Source organism: Aspergillus chevalieri, chromosome 6, assembly GCF_016861735.1.
Source record: "Aspergillus chevalieri M1 DNA, chromosome 6, nearly complete sequence".
Classification (NCBI taxonomy): Eukaryota; Fungi; Ascomycota; class Eurotiomycetes; order Eurotiales; family Aspergillaceae; genus Aspergillus; species Aspergillus chevalieri.
Genome location: NC_057367.1, coordinates 1,802,602 through 1,816,511, shown reverse-complemented (window position 1 = coordinate 1,816,511; position 13,910 = coordinate 1,802,602). Strand labels below are relative to the sequence as shown.

At 49.2% G+C, this 13,910-nt stretch overlaps 7 protein-coding genes across 7 annotated transcripts; 5 read left to right on the top strand and 2 right to left on the bottom strand.

Annotated features, from left to right (window-relative positions):
• Positions 1-141: 141 nt before the first annotated feature.
• ACHE_60648A (putative serine/threonine protein kinase ENV7) lies at positions 142-1,556 on the top strand (the record flags this gene model as incomplete). The annotated part of the gene is made up of 3 exons (XM_043281845.1): positions 142-261; positions 329-944; positions 1,015-1,556. The coding sequence occupies 3 exons, from the start codon at positions 142-144 to the stop codon at positions 1,554-1,556; spliced, it is 1,278 nt and encodes a 425-aa protein (XP_043139284.1).
• A 509-nt stretch (positions 1,557-2,065) lies between these two features.
• On the top strand, positions 2,066-3,325 carry ACHE_60647A (putative oxidoreductase, short-chain dehydrogenase/reductase family; the record flags this gene model as incomplete). Its single annotated transcript, XM_043281844.1, has 6 exons — positions 2,066-2,147; positions 2,211-2,662; positions 2,728-2,854; positions 2,908-2,979; positions 3,038-3,136; positions 3,186-3,325. 6 exons carry the CDS (start codon positions 2,066-2,068, stop codon positions 3,323-3,325), a joined length of 972 nt encoding a protein of 323 aa, XP_043139283.1.
• Positions 3,326-4,300: 975 nt separating this feature from the next.
• On the top strand, positions 4,301-6,550 carry ACHE_60646A (oligopeptidase family protein; the record flags this gene model as incomplete). Its single annotated transcript, XM_043281843.1, has 2 exons — positions 4,301-4,332; positions 4,387-6,550. The coding sequence occupies 2 exons, from the start codon at positions 4,301-4,303 to the stop codon at positions 6,548-6,550; spliced, it is 2,196 nt and encodes a 731-aa protein (XP_043139282.1).
• Positions 6,551-7,007: 457 nt separating this feature from the next.
• Positions 7,008-7,694, top strand: ACHE_60645A (uncharacterized protein; the record flags this gene model as incomplete). Its single annotated transcript, XM_043281842.1, has 1 exon — positions 7,008-7,694. The coding sequence occupies one exon, from the start codon at positions 7,008-7,010 to the stop codon at positions 7,692-7,694; it is 687 nt and encodes a 228-aa protein (XP_043139281.1).
• A 94-nt stretch (positions 7,695-7,788) lies between these two features.
• Positions 7,789-9,802, bottom strand: ACHE_60644S (putative MFS transporter; the record flags this gene model as incomplete). The annotated part of the gene is made up of 9 exons (XM_043281840.1): positions 7,789-7,972; positions 8,022-8,351; positions 8,404-8,457; positions 8,503-8,589; positions 8,640-9,076; positions 9,126-9,228; positions 9,276-9,292; positions 9,351-9,558; positions 9,612-9,802. 9 exons carry the CDS (start codon positions 9,800-9,802, stop codon positions 7,789-7,791), a joined length of 1,611 nt encoding a protein of 536 aa, XP_043139280.1.
• A 603-nt stretch (positions 9,803-10,405) lies between these two features.
• Positions 10,406-11,236, bottom strand: ACHE_60643S (uncharacterized protein; the record flags this gene model as incomplete). The annotated part of the gene is made up of 2 exons (XM_043281839.1): positions 10,406-10,914; positions 10,963-11,236. The coding sequence occupies 2 exons, from the start codon at positions 11,234-11,236 to the stop codon at positions 10,406-10,408; spliced, it is 783 nt and encodes a 260-aa protein (XP_043139279.1).
• An 856-nt stretch (positions 11,237-12,092) lies between these two features.
• Positions 12,093-13,733, top strand: ACHE_60642A (uncharacterized protein; the record flags this gene model as incomplete). The annotated part of the gene is made up of 3 exons (XM_043281838.1): positions 12,093-12,189; positions 12,252-12,509; positions 12,580-13,733. The coding sequence occupies 3 exons, from the start codon at positions 12,093-12,095 to the stop codon at positions 13,731-13,733; spliced, it is 1,509 nt and encodes a 502-aa protein (XP_043139278.1).
• Positions 13,734-13,910: the final 177 nt, after the last annotated feature.

Sequence of the window (13,910 nt, the reverse complement as noted above, 5' to 3'; positions counted from 1 at the left end):
TACTGACGCTGACGCCACGATTCCACGCCTCTCACTACGTATCCTCTCCATACGCCGCACTCCGTACATCACCCCGGTTCCTCCGTCACCGTTTCATCTGATCGCCCCTTACCATCTCCTGTCGTTGCATGGACTTCGAACATGGCGCAATACTTTTTCGACCTCCTTTACAACTTTACAGACTGCATGTGCTGCTTTCCCAGCACGCCGCAGCTGAAGATCAACAATCGCAGCTTCAAGTTGCTACGTCTCCTGGGTGAAGTATGTCTTATTCCGCTAATCCAGGGATCACCTCGGAAAGTGCGCTGACGCGAGACGAGTCGTTTAGGGTGGTTTCTCTTACGTGTACCTCGTCCAGGATAAGTCGACGTCGGAACTCTTTGCGCTGAAGAAAATCCGTTGCCCGTTCGGCCAGGAATCCGTCTCCCAGGCGTTGAAGGAAGTGGAGGCATACAACCTATTCGCAAAACAGAAGAATATCATCCATTCGATAGACCATTGCGTGTCGACCGAAGCTGGCTCGAAATTTCGCTCCGACGGCGGCGACGCGGGATCCAAGACGGTCTACATCCTCCTACCATACTACCAGCGCGGAAACCTTCAAGATGCTATCAACGCGAACCTCGTCAACCACACTACGTTCCCGGAAAAGAGACTCATGGCCCTGATGCTGGGTGTAGCCAATGCGCTCAAGGCTATGCATCAGTATCGCGTAAAGAGCAACGCCGGAACAACGCGCAAGGCCAAGGCGGTTCGGAGAGAGGGCGAAGGAGCTGATGCGGAATTGTCGATGCGCATGGAAGCCCCCAAGCGCCGGGCTAGTCAGAGAGTGGATGATGAGGAGGAAGAGAATGAGCCGTTGATGGACGATGAGGTCACCAGAAGCCAAGAAGGGGTGCAAGATGGTGATCTGCGTCCATACGCTCACAGAGACGTGAAACCTGGTGAGTTGGCAGGCTGTAACCAACCAGTTCCAAACGTCTAGAGAATACTAACGGGCTATTCGCGATTTAGGCAACATCATGATTAGCGAAGACGGCCACAGTCCAGTTCTCATGGATCTGGGATCCTTAGCCCCTAGTCCCATTCCAATTACCTCCCGTTCTCTCGCATTGGCCGTCCAGGATACAGCCGCAGAACACAGCACAATGCCCTACCGAGCCCCTGAGCTATTCGACGTCAAGACCGGATCTGTCATCGATACAAAAGCAGACATTTGGTCGTTCGGGTGCACGTTATACGCGTGCTTGGTCGGAAAGAGTCCTTTTGAAGCCCGCAGCGAGGAAACTGGTGGAAGTCTGAGCATGTGTGTGCTCGGTGGTGACTGGCGCTTCCCTGATGAGAAGTCAGCTTCCAAGGGAAAGGGCAAAGCTGGGGGCGAACAACAGGGCGAGGGCGCGAGTTCGAGTGGAGCAAGCTCGATCAGTGCGCAGGTCAAAGATGTTGTTCGCAAATGCCTGGAAGTTGAGCCGGCAGACAGGCCTGATATTGACGAACTCATTCAGATCTTGAAGGATGTTATCCAAAATCTCTCGGATGATGCTGGATCTTCGTGAGCGATTATCTACATCCAGTGTCTGGTCTGGTGTGATTGTCTCACCCGGAACCACGCGTGTTGCCTTTGATGCTACTGAATTGTACGATATGGATTGAAGACTGGGTATCTTCTGAACCACTGGAAACAAGGGACTTCTATTTCTCCTTCCATCTGTTTTTTTTTTTTTTTTCAGCATTTCCCTGCATCGTCAGGGTACTTTATGTACTCTTCATGTCTTGAGTTTGATACCATAATCTCAGTTGGAGACAGGTCTCTAATACATTTTTTGAATTTGAATCTCTATTACCTTTTACTCCAAGACGTTCCTCTTTCTCAATTCAATCAAGAACATGTTTTCAGATGGTGGACTAGAGATCCGACGCATCTGAAGTTCCGTACTTCGGACTTGCTCATAATGACGAAAGGCATCCCAATCAATATAACCAAAGCGTTTCTACTGACTGTATAGAGCATCCTTTGCAGTTATTGCAGCATTTGTTTTCCAGGGTCATCACGCCAACTAGCAGAATGGGCGGACCAAACTTCGGTCCCGACACAAAGGGCAGCGAGGTCATTGATGCCTTCCCACACAGCGTCCAAAAGAAAACATGTACGCCCACCACAACACAATCAAATGCGCCGTAAAGAAAATTGATTAACACTCCATGAGCAGTCATCCTAACCGGCATGGGCACTTCCGACCTCTCCACCACAACTGCCGAAACCCTCGCCTCCGGCGACGCCGCAGCGCTAATCCTCATCGGCTCCTCCAACCGCGCTATCCAACCCGTCTACGAAACAATAAACACCAAATACCCTCGCGTCAAAGTAATCTTCATAACAGCCGACATGAGCAGGCTCTCCTCCGTGCGCGGCGCCGCGGATGTTATCCGGAAACTGGAGGTCACGTTGGACGGCATTATATGTTTTCCGACGGTTATAGCGGGGGAGTGGGCTGTTACGGGGGATGGGGTGGAGAGGCATTTTGGGGTTAATTATTTGAGTCATTTTGTGCTTGTTAATCGGTTGAGGGGGGTTATGCCGGATGACGGAAGGGTTGTTGTTGTGGGGAGTAGTATTAGGCCTGATGCAGGGGCGTGGGGGTTTGAGGATGTTAATTTTGATGTGAGTTCTCTTGTTCTTTCTTTAACCTGGTTGGGGTTTGGCAGGGAAAGTGCTGATGCGATAAGAATGGGAAAACGTATCATCCGTTAGATGGGTATGCGCAGTCGACGTTTGCCAATGTGCAGTTTGTCAAGTGTCTGGCGAGCCCTGATGAGGGTCGATCAATGATTGCGTTTTGTGTTAATCCTGGGAGTGAGTAGCATACCCTACACTATGCATAAATTGAATGTTAACATGTCCGACAGACACCAAAACGAATCTCCATACATCAGTCTCACCAGAGCAAGTTGCTTCATGGCTCCAACGGAAAAAGGAGGGTATGCATATTAGTTCACCACTCAATATGCTATATGAGACGATGCTAAAACGGAATAGTCAAAGAAGATCTCCCCCTCCTGTTACAACAAGCACCGAAGTCCCTCTCGCAGGGCTGCGCGACTGTTTTAAGAGCGCTACTAGATCCAGGTCTTAAGAGTAAGTCACGTCTCCATCTAGCTCAATATAGATGACTGATATGTCGAAGGCCAATCCGGCGCATTCTTGGACAACTGCCAAGTTAGATCTCTGCCGAAAATTGATTTTCCGGCTGGGGAGGAGAGTTCGAGGCAATTGTGGAGGAAAAGTAGGGAGTTGGCGAAGGAGGATTGTAATAGCTTTGCTTGAGTGGTGTATCTGGTGGATTAAGGTCTGGATGGAGGAACGATTCTACATGATGCTCGGAAGTGGATATGAGTCTATTCAGAAGCTTTATATAATGCTCAACTCATATTCTTGTTTTGAATAGTTATGAATATGATATGGTTCATGGCACAAGGTTGCATGTTCAATCAAGATTACTTTTTTCTTTCTGGTCCATTGATCATGTGATAATGTAGCCAATTCTATTCCTGGCGGGGTTCATGTGGATATGGTGAAATTACTTTCAGAGAAGGGCCTTGGTTTTAACTTGATTGGTGATAACAATACCGCTTTATTGCTTGCTTGTTGTACATGGGGGACTTTAATAATCGCGCGTGTTGGATCATGGCGAGTTTACTGCTATTGGGGCAGTCGTTGAATTGCTCCTGAAGTGACATTGAGCCAGATGAATTGATAGTCATGCTTCTGCCTCCATTTCGGTACCTGGCAATCATGCTTGATAAATTGTTGTGCGTTTTGCTCGTAGTAAATTAGTTGACGCTTGTGAATTAGTAGAGTGTCTACTTAGGGCTCCCTCCCGTAGATATATATTTTCTCTTGAGGAACGGCGATAAAATGATTAAATGACTCAATTCGACCTAATAACCTGTGTATGAATTCAATCAAATAACAAATTCGAGACTACAGAATAAAGAGACCTCCATGCCAGGTCCGGCATACCGAGATCCAAGAGGTGCAACGTAAATCATGCCGATCCGGAGGGACCTTTGGCACCCCGCTCGGTGTACTCAGCTGTCTCTCCTCCCCAGCCTCCATTCCTCTTCATCCTTCTTCCTCTCATCGACTTCTCTTGTTCCCATCTCTTCTCACTTGATTTTTCTATTGTTTGTCGCCTTTTTCATCAAATACTGCCACCTGTATAACAACAGCTTGTCCTCTTGGCTCATCCCTAGCTCTATCTTATCGGTCGAGCTCTTATCACCGCTTCTCCGGATTGATATGACCATTAGGCCCATGAAGTTCAGTCCCGAGTAAGTCGTTAAACACAAATATCTGTCTGCTTTATATAATCTCTGACCGTCCAGGGTCCTCCTCGGAGCGCCCCGTCGCTCTGGCGCCGTCCCCAACGCTACGGGTACACTGGCTGTGTACACCCAGACGACCTACTCCTTCGAATCCCACTCGAAGACGAACGAGATTCGCGTGATAGATATCGCTACCGGTCGCTCAGCCCTCATTACAAACGACCCCGGATCTAGTAATCCGCAATGGTTGGGTGATGGTGACCAGCTGGTCTGGTTGAAGGCCAAAACAAACGGGAACACGGCGTTTATCATCGGGGATGCTCGCGAGGCAGACAAGACATACACGGCGGGAACTGTCCCCGGCCCTGTATCCGATCTCAAAGTTACAGTGATTGAGTCGGGAAAGATTGGATTTGCGGTGACGGGCAAAGCTAATCCGGATGGATCGCTGTTTAACCCGCACGATGCTAAGAAGCCACTCAGCTCTGGAAGATTGTATACTTCGCTTTTCGTAAGGCATTGGGATACGTGGATTGAGCCGCAGCGGAACACTATCTGGTATGGTCTGCTTCAGCAAGCGCCGCTTACCCCGGCCAACAGACATGCTGGCAAGTATTCTGTCTCTGGTCTGACGAACTTGATCGCTGTTTCTGGGTTGGCTGGTGTCGAGTCGCCTATCCCGCCTATGGGAGGCGCGGGCGACTTTGACATCAGCCCATCGGCTATTGTCTTTGTTGCCAAAGATCCGGATCTAAACCCGGCACTACACACTTCATGCTCGTGCTATTATAGCCCGATGTTCTCGTGGACCAGTATGGATACGAACATGTCACAAGCCAAGACCTGCAAGGTGCAGGCACTTCAGGGCGCCATGTCATCTCCTGTTCTCTCGTCGGATGGTAGCTCGATTGCCCTTCTTACGATGCGTGAGGATGGCTACGAGTCTGATAAGAACCGCATACTATACGTCCCTAACCCATGGAGCGGTGAGATGATCGAAGTATTCCAATCGGCTGACGGCGAGGGGCTATGGGATCTCAGTCCGTCTGGGGTTTCGTTTGCTCATGACGACAAGTCTTTGCTTGTCCAAGTCGAGGAGAAGGGCCGTGGCGTTCTGTATCAGCTTCCTCTTGAGAACATCAAACAAGCCACACCCGATTCGCTCAAGAAGCTTACGCATTCGGGATCCGTTACTGAGGTGCATCCTGTGGCGGCAAACTCGCCTAAGTTGCTGATTTCAAGCACCAGCTTCGTTGACAACAGCTTGTGGACTCTTCTTGATCCTAGCTCCCCTAACGATGTGCAAATTGTTTCTTCTATCGGTCGTGGAGGCACTGCTTTCGGTCTTTTGCCATCGCAGGTGGACGAAATATGGTTCAAAGGAGGAGAGGACCATCCCGTTCACGCGTGGGTGGTAAAGCCATCCGACTTTAACCCCAGTGAGAAATATCCCTTGGCGTATCTGTTGCATGGTGGTCCACAAGGAGCGTGGGTTGACCAGTGGAGCACCCGCTGGAATCCTGCTGTTTTTGCAGAGCAAGGATATGTCGTCATTACCCCGAACCCAAGGGGCAGTACTGGCTACGGTCAGCCGTTTACTGATGCCATCCGCAACTCCTGGGGCGGCCTCCCCTACGAAGATATCGAGAAGGGATTCGAGTATATCGAAAATAACCTAGACTATGTTGACACCAACAGAGCCGTTGCACTGGGAGCGTCGTATGGTGGATACATGGTGAACTGGATCCAGGGCCACCCTCTCGGCCGCAAATTCAAAGCTCTGGTAACCCACGACGGAGTGTTTAGCATGACATCCCAACTTGCCAGTGAAGAGCTCTATTTCCCGATTCACGACATGGCCGGCCCGCTCTGGAAGGTCCCCGAGAACTGGGACCGATGGGATCCCTCCCGGTTTACTGCAAACTGGCAGACTCCACACCTTGTTATTCACAACGAACTGGACTACCGTCTTACCATTGCCGAGGGTCTAGCTGCGTTCAACGTCCTGCAGGCGAGAGGTGTCGAAAGTGCATTCTTGTCTTTCCCGGATGAGAACCATTGGATGTTGAACCCTGAGAACGCGCTTGTATGGCACAAGACGGTGCTCAACTGGATTAACAAGTACGTTGGTTTGCCTCCGCTCCCTGGTACGTCTTTCGAAATGTTCGAGTCGAGCAAGGGGGCGCCATTGGAGAAGCAAGCCGCGGGGATGTCCTTGTCGTAGTTGACTCGGGCTTTATTTGCGGACACCTTGGTTGCTTTATGATGCGGATATTTCAGTCATGTAGCTACGAGATAATGCATGGGATGTTATTTCCTTTTATCTTCGAACTGCCTTCTGTTTTGTTTTCCCTTCTGGAACAAAGGAGGCCAATCTTTGAACAGTGCGTGCCGTTGATGTATCTTTGTTGTTGAAACTCGATCACAAAGACTCATAGAGCTGAACACAAAGAGTTCTATTTTGATCCGTTTCATCTTCCCGTCGGACCACAATCCATTGTCATTGACATGGCCAGAGTGGATATAAATAACTTAACCAGCCTCTCCAAATCCCCTTTTAAACACATCGTTTCAGTCGAACTCAATTAATCTGAGCGTGCTTCATACAGGCTGAGTCTCCTACCCTTCTGCTTCAACACAAACTAACGGATTCCTACAAATCCTCCAATATCGGTAAAACAATGTCCAACCAAAACCACCGTTCCTCTCGCTCACCACCCCGTCTGCGAATCAACCCACCCTCACCACAATCCTTCTACGCGCCCTCTCCGATCTTCACTCCGTCCACCCTCACTTCCTCAAGTACTTCAATTAGAACCCCAAAAGCATCCACAACGGCCAGCACCACTCCCACTACCAGTAATATCAACAATACAATAACCTTGGACACCGTGATTGCTCACCTGCGCACCCCCCTCCACCCTCTCGTCTCCGCCACAACCGGCCTCCAACACCCGTTTTTCCCGAAAAGCCTCCTCTCCTACCACCTCCTCACCTCGTCACAACTTGATGAATTAGCAAGACACTACCATCAAGTCACTCCACCCGTTCTGGGGACGTTCAGCTACCCGGTGACGATTCCTGCTTGGGTGCCTCCCCGTGCAAATGGAAAACGGTCCCGATACGGGAGTGAAGAGTTAATGGACGTAGACCTGAAAACGAAGAGACGACGGTTTGGAAGGTTTATCGGGCTACGAGGATGTGAGTCTCCCATTCAGCTCCAGATTGAGGTAGACGGCGAGAGTGGGAATGAATATGGGTATGAGGACGCGGTGGAAGAGGCAATGGCGAGGATTGAGAGCGAGTGGGAGGAGGCGTTGCAGAGGGCTGCGAGGGAGGATGGGGATGGGCTTAGGATAAAGTGGTGATTTTCCATCATATTATATCTATGGTTCCGGTATTAGGTTGGTGTTATTGGTTATTGCTATAGAATGGTTGCATAAATAAATCTCAATATATTACTCAGTGGACCATTCCCTTCTCCCTGTTCTCGACGACAATGTTCCAGTATCGTTCACGATTATGTTCTCTGAATGTCTTTCCCCATTTCATCATAATAAGGAAGACGGCAGAGCATGCCATACCGATAAACGCTGCCGATATAAAGCAGTTCTGGTATCCAAGGTTATCAACCCACGGCGTAATCCTACATCATTAGCTTCCACGGACAACTAGGAAAGAAAAAAGGTGCATACCCATATCCAATTGCAAACGACATCGTGTTCCTCACCAACATCACACTCGCCATCGCATCACCACTCAACTCCTTATAACTGTCGACAAGATAGTTAACACTAATTGTAATGCCACTCGTATTCACAAACGCAAGCAGGAACATTGCGACGACGAGACCGAACCAGTGCACATCGTGGGCGGCTCCGACGCCCCAGAGAATTAGAGCACCTGGAAGGATAAAGAGACATGCTGCGAAGGGCCAGAGACGCTGTTCCGCTTCCATTATGCCGTTGTTGCGGCGGGCAAGTATTATGGTGAGCCAGTCGCTGAAGCGGCCAGTGAAGATGGAGCTATATGCGATGGTTAGTAGAGATGCTTGGACTAGGTTGTCGTCGGACTTACGCCGAGATGGCACCGAGACAGCAGGAAACGTAGCTGAGGCCGACCATGGCCGTACTGCAATTGTTAGTTAATGTCTTATCGTTGGGATGATGATCAAACCTGAATTTATATGGTGCAGATCCGAGGATAATGGATGCGGTACCGTTCATAACATTAAACCAAATCAAGTATGAGCCGTAGGAGAATCTTGCTCTGTTAGCTCTCAAACCCCCCTCATTGGTTGATGCATATCTCACCCTGCATAGAACACCACTGGCCACGAGAGATAGTATAACGTCTGGTATAATCTCCTGAGCATATTATTCCTGCTCTGTCGGGGCCCTAGCAGGGAAAGCTTCTGCACATATGTCTTCTTCGGGTACATTGTTCCGGGAACCGGTACATCAGAGCTATCCGGTGCCTTCTCTTTATTCACTCGCTCAATATCCGCAGTGAAAGGCTCAGCATCACTGCCAGCAGTATTGTTCGAAAGACCACGCGCGTAATTTGTCTCTTCCATGAAGAAGAATAGGAAGACAATTGCACCGGCACAGAAGATACTGGGCCAGTAGAAGACCCATTTCCAACCATGGTACTCGGAAATGAAGCCGCATATGACGGGTGCGAAATAGTTGCTTCCAGCTAGGAAACAAGCATAGAGGCCCATGTATGTTCCGCGTTCATGTGTGAAGTACTATGAGTGTGAGAGATTTTTCTTGGCTGTTATACAAGGATGGACTCACCACATCCGTGACAGAGACTTCAGGAAGCGCTTCGATTGGGGCAACGAAAAAGCCAGCCAAAATGCTTCTTGCTGCCCACTGTCCACTTGAGTGTATATACGGACTTTCTTGATTAGCCGCTTGATTCCCTGATACCGTTTGATCACTTACCCCCACATCAACATTCCCTGGGTATTGAGGTTAGACATACAACTCCAAAATAGACTCGATGGAGTGACAGCTTACTAAAGTCCCCATCAAAGAAATCAAGTATGTCAACCTCTTGCCATATTGCATGGCGAACGGCTGCCAGAACAGGAGGCCCCATCCTGCTAACAGGAAGAGATAGCCCGTTCCCTCGTTGATGGTACTCACTGACACCCCTGTATTCTCAGACAGCGGAACCAGGACGGAGTATACAACAGAAGTTGAAATTCCGGCAAATAGAGTGTATCTTTAGATATCAGCGGCAGTCCTATAGAACATTGGGTGGATGCAGTAACTCACGTGCTAACACAAATAGTAGACAACAGCTTCCGCCGTGGCGACCAATTTAGCGGATCATCCGGATCGCTCGAAGGCGTCGGAATCAAAACAATGTCGCTGTTCCCGTTGGCATGTTGGGCGGACATAACATGGTCCAAATCCAACAAGGTGACAGTGCCCGGAACAGCACTTCTATCCACATTTGGCGTCATATTGTTATTTAAACTTGTGCAACTATTAGAGTCCATATAGCCGGCCCCGAGGAAATGTAGGAGAGTGTCATGACGAAGCGGACGAAAGTGGCGTCTTTATGTTACACAAAGGGATGCGATATGCAAGATACCTTATCACACCGATAAAAGCACTGATCCCAGGGGGGACGCTCATTGGGCATGATTTAACAACGAATCTGTCTTGATTCCCCTCGTATCGTTAGTTATAGCCGAGGTTTTGTGCCGCTGTTTTGGAGATGTCTGGGATGAGGGGTTGTATGGTGGAAAGTGTGGGGATTCATGGAGTGGATATAGATGGCAACTACCACCGCTGATAAGTTTAGTTCAAGGATAGATAGACACCGTGGCGAGAGAATAATCTGTTGGTTAGACGTTCATAGGTTGAGAGTTTGTGAAGATATCCGGTTAAGTGGTTTTGATTATTATATATCGTCATGGGGTTATCCTTGCATTGCCTTTCTTTTATTTTTGTATGGAGTGCTGACAGTTCCCATAGGGTGGCATCATTATCGACAAAGGGACTATCTCAATGATAGACAAATCGGAAATATCCCAATCCGGTAAGTCCATCAACAACATAGATCATTCCTCTCGCAAACCCTTCTCATCATCCCATGACTTTATCCCAATCGCCAGAGAATGCAAAGTCTCCCCAGCCATATCCACGCTCATCGAAAAACTATCAAACGGCTCCCCAACCCGGAACACCCTCACATACCGTTTACCAGGCCAGTTCTCCAACTCAATAGAGCACCCGAATCGAGTATTGCATCCCAACTCTCTAGCTACACGCTTATGATACCGAATAGCTTCCCAGACATTCTGTGGTTTTATATCATGCACGGGACAAATCGAGCACCCTAGACCGGCTTTTCGTTTATTGAAACCGTCCTGCATAAAACCTTGGGCAAGGCCCAGCGCTTCCTCAGTGTCGTTGTCGGAAATCGCTGAATTGATGTACAGAGCGAAATGGACTTCCGGGTCCCAAGTAAATGGGGAGCGGGAGCTGGAAATGTATTCCTCCCAATCGGTGTTGGCGATGCTCATAGAAGTGATGTTAATTGCTGCTTCTGAGGCGGGCATTCGAAGTCCTACATTTTGTCAGATAGCAAACATGCGCCAGTGGCTTTGTGACTTACCGTCAATGCTCCCCTTGAAGTCCTTATTAATAACTAAAACGCCATCGTCTGTTTTCCACTCGGGCCGGTCCACGATGATGAGATACTCCTGGAGCCAATAGTCGCCATCCAGCTTATCAGCATGAATAATTGCGTCAAAGGTATTCTCTAGCGTGTCTGCATCAGGGACCTTTTCTGCCATAGGGCCTGCTTCCGCGAAGGTCTTGAAGATCTCTCTCTCATCATCGTCGCTGTGGGCGATCATAATGTATAAGGGGATTTTTCCGGTGGACATCTTGACAGTAGTACCATATGGGACCCACTCAGCATGAAAAAAACAAAGAAGATGAGTCTTATGCTGATAGTTTATACATACCATTGTTGATGATGTCATAGCAAACAATGAGCCTTCATGTACAATATTGTCGAATTACATTCTGTTTGTCCCTTTGTCACATCACAGTGTCATGCATAATGTAGTATCGGAGCGTTGTATCTGCAGCTTATTAGGCATGTTTATTTTTTTCGACGTTTCATGTCGGCGCTTAGACTTGGCAGCGAGAGTTGATCTGGATAGCCCTCAACGAGAGCGTTCAAGATGAGGGCATTCTGTATCCCGTACAATGGGTAACGGTCTCCACAACTAGATCATTTACTAAAGAAAACCGCTGCCATTACCTCATGACTTAGACCAAGCCCTATTCCATTACATACATGATACTGTCAGCTTATAATCGTCCAATGCAAGTCATATGTACGCTCGTATCTGCCAGTAAGCAGCTTATACAGCCCTAGCTCATTCCAAATCACTGCCCGTCAACCCACCAATGGCCGCTTCTTACTCAGATCCAGACCATGTCCGGAACCACGTCTGACTGCATGAACTCCTTCGGAATTCGCGCAGGGTCATTCAGTGTCCTATTGGAGTATTTGCTCTATGTTGGGAATAAGCAATTATAGACATGTCCAGTCAGCCACGAGATAATGTCGGGCTTGGGCGGTCATGAATGAGGGTGAGATGTGGCTTATAGACCTCTAGGGCAGAAGGTGTTAAATAGGGGTTCTTCCTCAGGTGTATTGGCTTTGACCTGAAAACAGAGGATTCTAGTTGTCAACTTCTTCTCGAGTTATTTTGCTTAGCCATCAGCACTATGCGCCAGTTCATCTTTTTTCTTGCTTTATTCGGGGCCCTCGTTGGCGAAATATTCGCCCAACAGGAAGTCGTCTTCGACTGTTCCCAGATGCCCTGTATGCCACCTACCCTTACGACCCCTGCACAAGGTCATCCATCAAGCACTAACACCCAACAGCCGTCTGCACAAACATGTGTTGGGGCATCTACTGCGCCTTCGGCAACCACAACTCCGAAGCCCTCCTCACCTACGACGCCCCAGATGAAGAGACCGCTAGGCAGCGCCGTATAAGCGCTGGTTGCAACCCCAGCGGAAACCGCTGCGGAGGAGGTCCGCCTGACGCAAACAGCTGCGACGAGTACCCGTTCGCGACGACGCGGGAGGCTGATCAGGTTGCGCAGGTTAATAGATGTGTTCCGCAGACTGAGAATTCACGTGAGTATCTTCAGCTCACGGGGATAACTTGTGTAGGGCTGTGTCATGCTGATATGTTGTTGTAATGTAGATCAAGGTCAACGCCTCCAAGAGCTCTACAGCCGCCTCAACGCCCCCGAGCAATTCATAATCGGACTCACGCACACCGACGCAGCCGGAGTGCAGTTCTGCAACTACAATGACGCCTGCGAGAACGACGGAATGATCTACCAAGAGGACGACGTTGCGCCGAATCCCCCGAATAATGCTGCTGTCAGGTTGAAGTACCGGTACTTGCTAGAGAGTGGGGTGGAGTATATCTCGCACGTTGACTCACCGGCTGGGAAGATGGTTAAGCGACTTGTTGCTGTTGAAGGCAATGAGACTGAGGCTACTGATGGCGAGGAAGATCCAGATGGGTGGGTGTGGGTTGAGGATTATATCTACCGCCGACTTGCACAAGACGGGGATGAGGAGGATCCTGACTGGGTACCTGACTATATCTATCGTCAAGATGCACAGGATGAGACGAAGGCTGATACCGGGAAGGACGGAGAGGATCCGGACTGGGTGGTAGATTATATCTACCGGCGACAGGAGAATGAGACTGAGACTGAGGCTCTTGATGGGGAGGGAGAAGAGGAGGGTCCAGATTGGGTGGCTGATTATATCTACCGTCGGCGTGCGCAGGTTAAGGAGAGTGATGACGATACTGTTCATGAGAAAGATCAGGATTGGGTTCCGGATTATATCTATCGGCGTGATGCGAAGGCCGAGCAGAGTGAGGCTCCAACTGGGACTGATGATAGTGATGAGGATCCGTCAAAGTGGCAGTGGGTTGAACAATACATTTATCGGCGGGATGCGCAGGAAGAGGAGGATGAGACTGGGGTTGTTGATGGAGAAGGGAAAGGGGAAGATCCAGATTGGGTGGTTGATTATATCTACCGGCGACATGCACAAAAGGATGAGACAAGGACTAACCTTGGGCCTGTTAGTGGAGAGGAAGGGCTGAAAGAGGAAGAGGATTCAGATTGGGTGGTAGATTATATCTATCGACGGCAGGCTGGGGATGGGACGGAGACCGTTGATGGGGAAGGGGAAGGGGAAGGAGAGGATCCAGACTGGATAGTGGACTATATCTATCGGCGACAGGGTGAAGGTGATGAGAAAAGACCAGTTGATGAGAAGGGGCAGGGGGAGGAGTCTGACTGGGTAGTCGATTATATCTATCGGCGAGATTGAGGTTGAGTTTTGGTGATCGGTTTGGACATGACGGTTGTGATTAACGATACTAGCCTGATATACATATTTCCTTGGATGAAGCCAGTGTGGCGGGTGAATATAAGCATGGCATTCTGTTTACATAGTCGGTAGATGCATTTCCCCCCAAAAGCTGTCACATAAGGAAAAGGCCGCTAA